Consider the following 12200-nt stretch of genomic DNA (forward strand, 5'->3'; position numbering starts at 1 on the left):
CCGTCTCAGTCCGTCACGTTGCGTTGCAAAGGTACTGCTCAGTTGTCGAGTCATGCTCCTGTCCCCCCTGCTGACTCTTTCCTAACAGGGATTTACAGCTGTGAATAGCGCCGATGGTCTGCTAGAGAGGAGAGGAAAGGTGTGAAGGTGACGGTGCACTGCATTAATGATCCCTTCCTCTCTCACTGCCGACAGTGACACGGACTCCGCCCTGAGAATCAGCGGTCAATTACCTCAGGCGTTACCAGTGGGCCCCTGGAAACTTCCGGGGCAGAAAAAAAATATTAATTAGATCCAGACTAAGACCTCAACCACAATTAAAGAATTGACTCTCCAGGTGAGTGTAAAAAGAAGAGGACACAGTTCACCAAATCCCCAATTACAAGCTTGTCAAGGTAGCTGCCGAGAGAGAGAGAGAGAGAGAGAGAGAGAGAGAGAGAGAGAGAGAGATCTTTTGAAAACCAAGATGCTTGGACTCACCTTTTGCACTCCTCTCGAAATATGTCGGAGTAAAGGTTAGCCGAGAAAAAGGGAATAAGAAACTTTCAATTACGTGAATGGAATTAGAAACGTTTGGTTTATTACACTGAAACAAACTAGAAAATAAAAAAGAACCCGCCCAGTGGATACACACTAGGCAACGGCACAGAACATGCAGTTTCACGTCCATAATTCATTTAATTAGGATTATATGATAGAAAAATAAACCATTTACAAAATGTCTACTACAGACAGACCAGTGGCATCCAAAACACACACGTTCCACAAACTCAAAATAGTGTGACTATTTTGAAGATATTTTTTTCAATAACAATTTTTTTGAAACATTGTACCATAAAATAAAATAAACAATGATCGAAACAAACATTTCACAGTTGAAGGGAGAGCGCACGTGACATGCAGTCTTTGGTGCAGAAAACACACTACACAGTAGTTTCGTGTTTCCATAGTCCCGTTTTTATGTTGGCTGAGCACGAGCTCTCTGTGTTGATTATAGGCATGATCTGCCCATTGTTTTTGAGCGTGCCGTTTTGTGACGCCAGGTTAAGCCCGTACGACTTGGGCTGGCCGTCCACCAGCTCTGTGTTATTGGGCTGCTTTATGCTACTACTGTCTTTACTTGTAACGGATGCAGAAGTCCCAGCCCCCTCAGCTTCTCCTCCTGTTCCTACTGTTGATCCTACACTTCCACTTCCCACTACTCCGATAGCTCCGTTGCCTAGGGCGCTAGTGTTGCCCCCTCCTTTGTCGGTGTAGCGCGAGCGTCGGGGCAGGGACGTGCTGGCGTCGCTGCTGTCCTGTAGCGTCTGGCTCTGGTGGCGCTCCCTGTAGGCCATGTAGACTGCCCGTCGGCTGCACCGCGCCTGCTGACTGTCGTGGTGTTCGTGGCGATGCCGCCTGTGGGGGCCGCTCTGCACGCTGCCGTCCACGCTGGTGGGCACGTCATAGGCGTACTCGCGCAGCACCGTGAGTCGGCTGGCCCGGTGGGCCCGCGCCCTGTTCTTGTGATGCCGGCCCGTGGGTCCGTTGGCGGCAGGATTGTTGTTGTTGGGCCGGAACTGCACCTCCACGGGTGCCACGTGCATCTTGATCTCGTTGTCCACAGAGTGCTCCGTCAGGCTGTTTTCCAGCATGGCTGCCCCATTGGCGGGCAGGGCTAGTAGGGGCAATGATTTGTTCTGCGCTGCCTCTGCATGCAGATTGGTCAGTTTGCTTCCCTGGGTGGAGTTTCGGACACTTGGGCCACTCTTATTGGTGCAGGATGACTCTGCGCTGCTGTGGGCACACTTGGCCACATCGTCATTGCCCCTACCAACCGACCCAGCCGCGGACACCGTGGATGCCCCTGGCAGTGGCAGCAGGGCGTCCTCCTGCGCCGAGTAGGCCCGTCTCTCGGGGCAACAGGCCTGGGCCCAGTGGCGCCTCATGTCCTGGCGGTTGACACAGTGGTGTGCCATCAAAAAGCCACCCAGAGCCAGTGCCGCAACGCCAAACAGGCAGGAGAACACCAGGTCGGCCGGCCTCTCCTGGGACACGGCCATGGCGCCAAACACCCACAGCGACGCGTAGAGCCCCAGAGCAACCGCCGCACCCAGGAGCTGTAGCGCGAACGTATGCTCGTTCTCCAGCGCTGACAGGGACACGGCACGGGGAGCCGACACCGTCGAGGACGAGGCGTCGTGGGACTGAAGGTGGAGGAGTGTGGCCGGGACGTCTCCGGCATCGCTGCCCGCTACCGCCAGCCGCTGTTGCTCCTCGGCGGGTTCCTTGAGTTCGTAGCGGCGCTCGGGGTGGCGACGCAGCTGGAGGAGGATGCTAAGGAAGTACATGCAGTCCACGAAGACGATGAAGCCGACGGGGCCGTAGAAGGCCCCCAGGCTGGGCTCCCACGCCATCCAGCAACTGAGGAGAAGACAGAAGGGGAAGGCATCAGTACCAACATACAATAAATATTTATGTAAATGTGGTACACACGTACAATATCATACACACCAATGTATTGTGCAGATGTGTCGATATATCAGCTGCATTCAGTGAAAACACATGTTGGCAATGAAGCCATAAGAAAAGTATGACATGACAAATCTTTGCCAGATGAGTCAAGTGTCACCCATTCAAGTGGTCCACAAACCATTTTTAAATTATAACAACTTCAACATTGTTTTGTGTTTGACTCAACCCATAGCTCATTAAATCAAGTAAAAAAAAAACACATGCAGGCATTGAGTCTCTTTGAAAATGCAAAAAGCGGGAATAGAGTATCTGTTCCGGAATATTCCACGGGGCGGGTTCCATTCGTCTCAGCTGCAAACTAATTAAACTCCAAAGACTTCAGACAGACACAGGTCCAGATTTTCAAATTACAACCCAAACAGCTGCCACCATAAAGTGAGAGAATGAAAGAGGGGGAGAAATGGAGAGGGAAAGAAAGAGCGAGAGAGCGACAGAAAGAGAGAAGCGAGAACACAAACAGAGAGAGGAAGAATGAGAAGAAAGAGAGACCGACAGACTTGGAAAATGGCAGCAGGCGTGAGGTGCCGAGACACACACTATAAATAGCGCTCCCCAATCGGGCTCTCGGAACTTCACAGGGACTCAGAACTTTTCCTCCCCCCACAAAATATTTGTCATTTACATAAAGCTACGCACACGCGCATTCTGGCCAGTCGAAAACAAAAAGCGATTTCTCTTGGCTCTAGTTTTATATATACACAAAGCCTTCTGTCGATATAAAACAGAACAATTTCCATAAACACACACTATAGTAGAATAACTAATTGTTTCCATACAATATGACAGTAAACTGGCACTACTTACTATGGTGCGTTGGTCTGGCTACCGTAGTTCTTGATGTTGGCGGCTGCGGTTATGCCACAGACGATGATCGGTATCCCTCCGCCTATTAGGTAGAACCTGGTAGGAAAAGGTAGCGGAAAAAGAACTGAGTAGGACCTGCTTGGGATCAAATTGGTGGTGAGTTGGTTGCAGAGGTGGCATGTGTGCTTCAGGCCTCCATACTGACACCATGTGGTGGGTGTTAAACCAAGGACGCAAACCAAAACCTGTCTCTCCACAAGTCACAGCTATATTTCCAGAAGATACATAATACACACATAATAGTATTAGCAGCGCCTTGTAAAGGGAGAGAAACGCAAAATGGGATTGTACAGCATTTCAACTGATCCTCATCCACACACTAAACAGTTAGTCTGACTTGGCTGTAATGACCAAACCTTTTCATAACTGTGCATTGTGGGAAATGTAGTATTTTACCTCAGCATGGGTCGTGGAGGGGGCGGGGGCTCGTCCAGCTCTTCGTAGTGCTTGGCCTTGCGGGTCACTTGCTTGTAGATGTTGCGTGCCGTCACTCCCACCCACAGTGCTGTGGCCAGGGTCGAGTAGTGCAGAACTATGCCCACCTGGAAAAAAATCACCACCGAGCTCAGTCACGATCAGGATTCCACTTTAAACAAACAACTTCATTATGAAAATGTTCAATGCGCCAAACTGTATGAGTGTACCAAGTATCATGATTTTATGAAAAAGTTCACATATTGCCTGGACTATATAAAGGCTTTATAGAGCATTCACATATTCTACATAAGCACTACATAGATGCTTCACTAATAATTTATCAGCAAAATACTACGCATTCTGAAAACTCGCTATTGTACTAATTGACCGTTTGTAAAGTTCCTTGACAAAGTAGAGCCTAGCTGTAGGATATCCTTTATTTTAGGGGGCAAAGCATTATTTTCCAAGATGTTCTCTACCAGCTGGGCTCTTTGTGTTAAGGACAATGAATAAATGAAAAGAACCCAGTGCAAATCAGCAGGGGCTGCTACACTGCCTTCAGTCCCGTTTCTCCACCCTTCTCATGGATTTAATGGTGGAAACAGCAAGTGTACACTTTGGGGGAAAAGGCCGGAGAATCAGGAATCACACTATGTTGCCAAAGGCAATTTTTCCTCCTCCACAACATCTTGAGATCCCCATATAATTGTGAGATGCTTTTGGCAAGGGAAGGCAGGTTGGCAGTCTGGCTGGCAGGTTGGTAGGCAGATAGGCTGGCACACCAGTGGGTTACGGTGGGGGGGAATACTCACAGCTTGGCACACGCTGGCGTAACGCGTCTGGTTGATGCCACCCACGAAGACGCCGCAGGTGAGGAAGATGTGGAGGCAGAGGTTGACCAGCATGTGCCAGAACTTACGGCTGATTCGGACAGACCTGGACACGCAACCACACAGAACAAGTGAGATTCATCAAAACAATATCAGGGAATAAAATATCACGTCTGTTTGTTTGATTCACTCAAAATCTGTTAGGAGTTTAGAGTGGTGGAGATGTGCTCGTGGAGTGGTGAACATATTAGTGGAGACTGGACAGTATTGGTCCCCAAACTTCCTTGCATTGTCACCCACCCCAAAAGAAACATTCTGGCCTAGAATCTTGTGCTGCAACCCGAAAGCGAGTCACAGTCCATCATTTGGAAATATTAGATACCGTACGACTAGTAAGATGGGTGCTTGGTATCTTATGCACTTGGTATACACTGTATTAGATTCTACTAGGAGGTAGAGCTGTTACCTGTGGTGGTAGACGTAGCTGATGATGATGGCCAGCAGACAGAGCAGGAGAACTATAGCTGTGGCATAGAGGACTGGGTGGAGAGGCTCAATGCTGGGAGAGAAATACTCCACCCCAGTAAGATCCTGTGGGATACACACATCAAAATGTTAGAATGTCATCACTTTAGACAATGTGTCATACAAAAACAAATTAACCCTGAAGAAAAGGTATGAGCCAATTTCGTCAACTCAGGAGATTGTCATGTGATTGTCCCAAAACTAAACAGGTAGTGTTTATAGAGCCTGTGAACCCGAGCCTGTGAGCCTGTGAGATGTTGAGCCCGTCTTGAAAAGGCTAATGTCTCAAAACAAAGTAAAGGTTGTCACGATATCAGTATCCTAAATACTCAGAAGCATCGTGGCAAGAAAACAAAAGAAGAAGCGTACTGCATTTACTGAGGAAAACATGTTGGAAACAGCCTTATGTTGTCTCCCGGAGTCACATTTGTTCATTGAGTTTAAAAGGCCATTAAACCCCTGGCCACTCACCATGAGCACAGCATAGTTGCTGAGCGAGTCACAGGAGAGCATGGTGAAGTTGTCATGGTGCCGCAGGACACGGCAGCCCTCGCTCTGCCAGCCACCCTGTCCACCCAGCAGGCTGAAGTTCCAGCAGGCGGGCACGGCGTCCGAGCCACGGGCAAACCTCCGCAGCGTGGCGTTCACCGGCACACGCAGTCCGCGCAGCTGGAAACCCTCTGACCAATCAGATGCAGAGAGAGAGAGATGAGTAGAGAGATGAGGAGAGAGAGAGAGAGAAAAAGAGAGAGGTGTGAGTCTTCAAAACATAACCTGGTGCTTTTATTTATTGGTCCTTTTTTTTTAGCTACCTTTTCTAAAATCCAATGCAAGACAAAAGGGTGAAAAGTAGCCTAGTGGTTAGAGCGTTGGGCCAGTAACCCAAAGGTTGCTAGATCAAATCCCCGAGCTGACACGGTAAAAATCTTTTTGTTCTGCCACTGAACACGGCAGTTAACCCGCTGGCCGTCATCGTAAATAAGAATTTGTTCTTAGCGGACTTGCCCATCTGTATTACAGATGAATCCCTAAATCAAAAGTCTTTGACCAAACCACAAAATTCACTCTTAAAACAAGTCACAACAGTATCTTGAACAAAACCCATCTAATACTTTAGTGGTGCAGTGGGGTCCATGTCGGACTCACCGATCTTGGCCAGGAGAACGGGGGTGGCCACGTTCCTCCTCTTCCCACCGTCAGCCAGCAGGGTGGAGTTGCCCGTGGATGGGAAGAGCTTGCCGTTGCGGAAGGCCAGCAAGTGAAGCTTGTAGACGTTGTCGTCGGCCTGGCCCAGGTACTGAGAGAACAGAGAGGGGGGGAGCTGCAGGGACGCCTCCACTATGGTGTTCTAGGGAGAGAAAGAGAGGATTTATTCTTTCATTTTATTTATCCTTTATTTAGTCCCATAGAGAAAAAAAAAAGTATGATTGAGTGTACAGCATAATGTGTGATTCTGGTTAATGTTTTAGTCTACAATTCATTGTTTAGTTAGCATTTACTTAGAAAAGACATGGTTATATGGTAAGCTGTTCTTCGGTTTGTGCTATGGGTGAACCTCAAGTCAACACACCTCACTTTGGTAAAACATTTCAAGGGGTAATGATGGCAATATCTTAAACGAATGATGCATAATTTTCAGTCTATATATTGTTAAGGCTACGGGGACCTGTTTCAATGACTGCTGCTGCTTGCTCTTTGCAGTCTAGGCTACTTTATAAGCACTTTGTGACAAGTGCTGATGTACAAAGGTTTGTGTTTCTACACATTGGATTGATTGCCTCTCCTTCGGTCATTCCTGGATACTGACCTTGAGAGAGAGGCTGGACAAGGTGCTGGTGACGTTACACTTGAAGCTGAGCTGGCGGTCAGGGTTGCCGTCCAGGTCAATGCGTGGGCCCAGGTCTCGGAGAGCAATGCGTTCAGGCATCAGCTTCTGGAACAGTGTGCAGGTCATGCCATTGAAGCTGCTCGCCTTGATGGCGTGGGCCTCCAGGGCGATGTTATGGGAATTCTGGGAACAAATTATAGGAATAAGAGAAAAGGAAAAATACGCATGAGGTCAAATAAACAACAATCAGATGCACTTTTAAATAGTAAAAACACACATACAAAACGCCACCTCCCAACGACAATGCATTTACACCCCGATGCCATTTAGGATTTGGTAATGCGATCTCATGATCTGGCGCGATCTTACGGTGGAGTGGGCCTGGGTTCCGCTGGCAAGCTGGTGTACAGAGATCCTCTGGAGACACTCCACGATGCGGGAGCAGGCCCTGGCCTCGCGCTGAGCCAGCCGCAACACCCGCTCATCAGCGTGCATCAGATTACTGGAGATGTCCACCATCACGTCCCCCAACTGAGACAGACAGAACAGGGTTAACACACACACACACACACACACACACACACACACACACACACACACACACACACACACACAAACCCAGAAACCACAGAACTACACAGTTACCTGCAAATACACGCAGGGCCAGACAGAGGCACACGCATACACAGGCCTTATCAATCGAAACAATAGAGTGCTTTGTTTTTTTATCCAACACTCAATGTAGTCTTTATTATCATCGCCCTGGAAATACCTGAATTTGAGCCTTCGGGTTCCTCTCAGCGCTGACGGAGGGCACTGGGCGCTAGACCAGGGCTGCATTCCAAACACTTAACAGACACACCCTATCCCCTCAGCTCTCAAAGTAAGTGGACACTTCTGATGACGTTTCATGATGTCTGACGAGTATACACTTGCAGGGTGAGGGAGGACTGATTTTTTTCTTTTCTTTTTTTTTAATGGACCATCCTTGCCCGGAAATTCGTCATTCGTTGACCCCGCGATGATTGTGTTTTCAGCCTTGTGGGTGCTTTATATGCGCTACAGTCAATTATGATTGCATGCCGACTTATATAAACTATATAATTATTATGATCGCTAGCAAATTAATTACCCAACCAACGTTAGCCTGCCTAGCTACTTCTGAAGAAAGAAAACGTTTTATTTCTACATTTTCCAAAAGCTAACTAAACAAAAAAATCATTACTTTTACGAGACGTGTTTGTGCATTAGTAGCACAATTTCTAACTTATTTACATTCATTTTTACTTGCACTTGTATGTTGACTTCTCCATAATGACATTTTAAGTTTTGGCGATACTTTTCTTAGCGGATGTACAATCATCGCAAATTGAATTATGGCGCGTTTCAGGCCCCGAAGTGAACATAATTGTACACTCGTAAACTCCATTAAAAACGAGGGCTGAGGGGCTAACTTTGCGAACTCCCCTTGCTTGGCTAATCATTTGGACCGACCACAAATATGGCTGCGGGGATTCCCCCAAGAGCTTAAGGCGAGGCTAACTGGACGATGGTGTGTCTTCTACGAGTTTGGTGCAACATTGCTCAGGTGCAACATTCAAAGCCTTCCCCAATGAGCACAAACTGCCAGGGGTGAAACCCAACAGACAAAGAAACCTGACCCGGCCTTGCTTTGCAATCTCCCACAGCTCGACAGGAAAAATCCCCCATTCCAGATCCTAGCTCATTCACTTTCATTACGAATCCTCTGTGGATTTAAACACGACAGGGTTGCTCTGTAACTATGAGGAGTGGAATAACATAAAGGGCCAAAGTATCAGCAGTAAGCTGGAGGTGAATACACTGTGTGGCGTATTCGCACCTCTCACTTGCACACACAGTAAACACACACTTAAAAAAATACTATTACCTAGCTCTACTTATAACATTTATTTTGGTTCTGACCCCATTTCCTCTCATTACACTTATGCCTGAGGCCGTGCATGTTACTGTCCTCTCAGAGTGTGTGTGTGTGTGTGTGTGCTTCTTCATATGAACTTCTTATTCATCCATAAAGGAGGTACAAGGTGGGACTGGGAGACTGAAGCGGGACTCACCTCCTTGTATTTCTCGGCAAACTTGCCAAACTTCTCAATCATCTCAGCCACGAAGATGACGTCCATCTTGTCTGAGAAGTTGGCGGCCTCGAATGTGTAGACGAGCAGCTGGCGGGCCGTGATCACCGCGTTGGTCATGTTCAGAGGCATCTGGAACACAGAGAGACAGAGAGGTTTAGAAGGACTGCACACAAGGGTGAACGCTTCAAAAAACAACACTTGAGTGTAGGAAGACAAAAAGAATGACAACGCCGACAAAAGAAAGAAAGACAAAAATAACAAATCAAGAGGGGAGTCTTGGCGGGAGATTTACAATAAGTTGAAGAAAGAAAAGACAGACAAAGAGAGCAAATCAAACATGGTCAGACAGAGTGTCATGGTCACCTGGTTGATGATGTAGAGGAAGCGAGTTACGTCTTTCTGGTACTGGCAGCGGAAGTAGTTGTCCTCGGCCCACAGGCCCCCGCGGTCACAAAGCCGCTGCGCACGCCGCTCCTCACCCACCGAGCCAGAGTAGATTCCCGTGCCCGACGCCAGCTTGTTGCAGGGCAGGTAGACTGTGATGCCTGCTAGGGTACGAGGCCATCTGAGAGGTGGGGGGGGATTGAGAGAGAAAAACAAAAGAAACAAACAAAGAAAAAGAGAGGGGAGAGAAAGATACAGTAGATAGAAAGAGGGACAGAGAGAGAGACATAGTATATGGATAGAGAGGGACAGAGAGAGAGATATAGTATATAGATAGAAAGAGAGGGACAGAGAGAGAGACATAGTATATAGATAGAAAGAGAGGGACAGAGAGAGAGACATAGTATATAGATAGAAAGAGAGGGACAGAGAGAGAGAGATATTCACCAGATATTACTACTAACAACAAGTCTAATATTCAGCCACTAGGTGGTGCCACCGAGCTGAGTTTGTTCCAAAAATAACTGTGTGGTACAAACTTGTTTACCTCAACAAGCCCATTAAAATTAAACAAGTACCTGATTAAATAAGACACTAGATAATACAATAGATAAATATATTAGATTCATAAAATAGATTAATACAACTACAAACATTTACCTTAAAAATTTCACAGACAGATTACCAACTAATAATAACCTAGTCTAGCATAAAATGTGATAGTGAAAGTAGCACCCCCTCACCTGAAGTCACCCTTGTTGTTGGACACTCTGTCGGGTGGGCAGTACTTGGCGGAGCTCTCCAGAACCACAATGTCGACGGTACGGGTGGTGTTCCCTCGGCTGGTCCTCACACGACACTCCCATTCCCCAGTTGAAGCAGGCTGGATGTTGGAGATGGTCAACGCACTGAGTAAAGAACAGAGGGGAACAAGTCAATCAAATATTACTGCCAAAGACGGAAAGAGAGAGTAGACCGTTTTTAACCGTGTATGCCAAGAGGCACCATTTGCATCAGATGTTTAAATGCGCAATCTGTCATTTTAATTTACAGTCCAAAAGTGGTACCCCAGCTGTCTCTTGCGGCCCACTGCTTAGCTGATTTAAAGAGGGTTAGGTCAGTTGTGCTTTGTGGAAACAATCAATCAAATCCTATTTACATAGCCCTTTTTACAATAACATTTGTCATCAAGTGCTTGACAGTAACCTTCCCTTAACCTCCAAGCAGCAGCAGCGGTGAGGAAAAACTCCCCGAAGAAAGAAACCTTGGAAGGAACCACTGTACTCATCTAAGGGTGCCGTTCTCATTACCACTCTCTTCTATCTATCCACCAACCCGCCCACAAGTACCGTCCCCCTTACCTGGCGATGAGGGAGCAGTTCTGTACCATGCTCTTCTCGATGAAGATGCCCTGGGCTGCATCGGGCTCCACCATGCGGCCGTCCTGGTACCACAGCACCTGCATGTCCTCCGCCACGAACGAGGCCTGGCACTGGAAGGGCAGACTGTCGCCCTGGAACACGACCTGACGCTGGGACGGAGTCAGCTGGAAGGAAGGCAGTTCCAGGGGTGCGTCTGGAGGGTAGGGGAGTATGGGGGTTACATTTTAGTGCATCGCTCTCTCTAGACTGCATGTCTGGGTAGGATTGGGTTAATTCAAGTTATTTGTTCACAACTGAATTCTTCTCCTCAGGGGTGAAGCCAGGGGTGAAGCCAGGTGCGAAGTGAAGCCCATCTGTAAATAGCACACCCAACTACCTCATCCCCATATTGTTTTTTTTGCTTTTTGCTATTTTGCACCCCAGTATCTCTACTTGCACATGATCTGCACATCTATCACTCCAGTGTTAATGTTAAATTGTAATTATTTATTGCCTTACCTCCCTAATCTTATTACATTTGCACACACTGTACTTATTCTATTGTGTTATTATTGTTGTTTCTGTCGCACTGCTTTGATTTATAATCTTGGCCAGGTTGCAGTTGTAAATGAGAACTTGTTCTCAACTGGCCAACCTGGTTAAATAAAGGTGAAATAAAATGTAAAAAATAAAAAGGGGATCATTTCAATAGTCAAACGTTGGTACCTATTTGTCACTCGGAAATGTGTCTCCACTTATAAAAGCTGTGCCAAGTATTTCCTAACCCGTGCAGTGAAGAGTGCCAAACTGATAAGACAGGGCAAGCACAAACAAAACACTGCAGTGTTCTGTACTGCTGGCCCTTCCCTTATCGCCTGTGTCATTGGACAACTCCCACTCCCAACAACGCCAGCAACTAAAGCCATCTCTGAACTGAACACAAAATAACTGCACTATACGCCATTTGTTCTCTGTTCATCTCTCTGCATTCTGATATACCCTGTACCTCCACCGTATATTTGTATATAAACTGTTCTTTCTCCCGAGTGGCACAGTGGTCTAAGACACTGCATCTCAGTGCAAGAGTCGTCACTGCAGTACCTGGTTCGAATCCAGGCTGCATCACATCCGGCCGTGATTGGGAGTCCCATAGGGTGGTGCACAATTGGCCCAGCAATTGACCCAGCACAATTGGTAGGCCGTCATTGTAAATAAGAATTTGTTCTTAACTGACTTGCCTAGTTAAATAAAAGGTAAAAGAAATAAACATCTTATAGCTCTATACTCACTCTACCTAGTTGTATGTAAACTCTGTTGTCTGTATTCGGTCTCTAAATGTAGTCGATCACTAGCACCATAT

At 47.1% G+C, this 12200-nt stretch overlaps 1 protein-coding gene across 1 annotated transcript in view; it reads right to left on the reverse strand.

The window, feature by feature from the left end:
• Nucleotides 1-558: 558 nt before the first annotated feature.
• LOC135516336 (adhesion G protein-coupled receptor A3-like) overlaps nucleotides 559-12200 on the reverse strand; it is a 61406-nt gene continuing 49764 nt past the window's right edge. The window contains exons 7-19 of the mRNA XM_064940569.1: nucleotides 10841-11054; nucleotides 10223-10387; nucleotides 9459-9660; nucleotides 9075-9224; nucleotides 7348-7509; nucleotides 6958-7161; nucleotides 6297-6498; nucleotides 5622-5830; nucleotides 5092-5216; nucleotides 4608-4731; nucleotides 3775-3920; nucleotides 3319-3414; nucleotides 559-2403 (exon numbers count right to left, since the gene is read on the reverse strand). Of these exons, the coding sequence (XP_064796641.1) occupies nucleotides 924-2403; nucleotides 3319-3414; nucleotides 3775-3920; nucleotides 4608-4731; nucleotides 5092-5216; nucleotides 5622-5830; nucleotides 6297-6498; nucleotides 6958-7161; nucleotides 7348-7509; nucleotides 9075-9224; nucleotides 9459-9660; nucleotides 10223-10387; nucleotides 10841-11054 (3479 nt within the window). The 3' untranslated portion in view covers nucleotides 559-923. The remainder of the gene's footprint in view (nucleotides 2404-3318; nucleotides 3415-3774; nucleotides 3921-4607; nucleotides 4732-5091; nucleotides 5217-5621; nucleotides 5831-6296; nucleotides 6499-6957; nucleotides 7162-7347; nucleotides 7510-9074; nucleotides 9225-9458; nucleotides 9661-10222; nucleotides 10388-10840; nucleotides 11055-12200) is intronic.

This window comes from Oncorhynchus masou, chromosome 27 (assembly GCF_036934945.1).
Source record: "Oncorhynchus masou masou isolate Uvic2021 chromosome 27, UVic_Omas_1.1, whole genome shotgun sequence".
Taxonomy (NCBI): domain Eukaryota; kingdom Metazoa; phylum Chordata; class Actinopteri; order Salmoniformes; family Salmonidae; genus Oncorhynchus; species Oncorhynchus masou.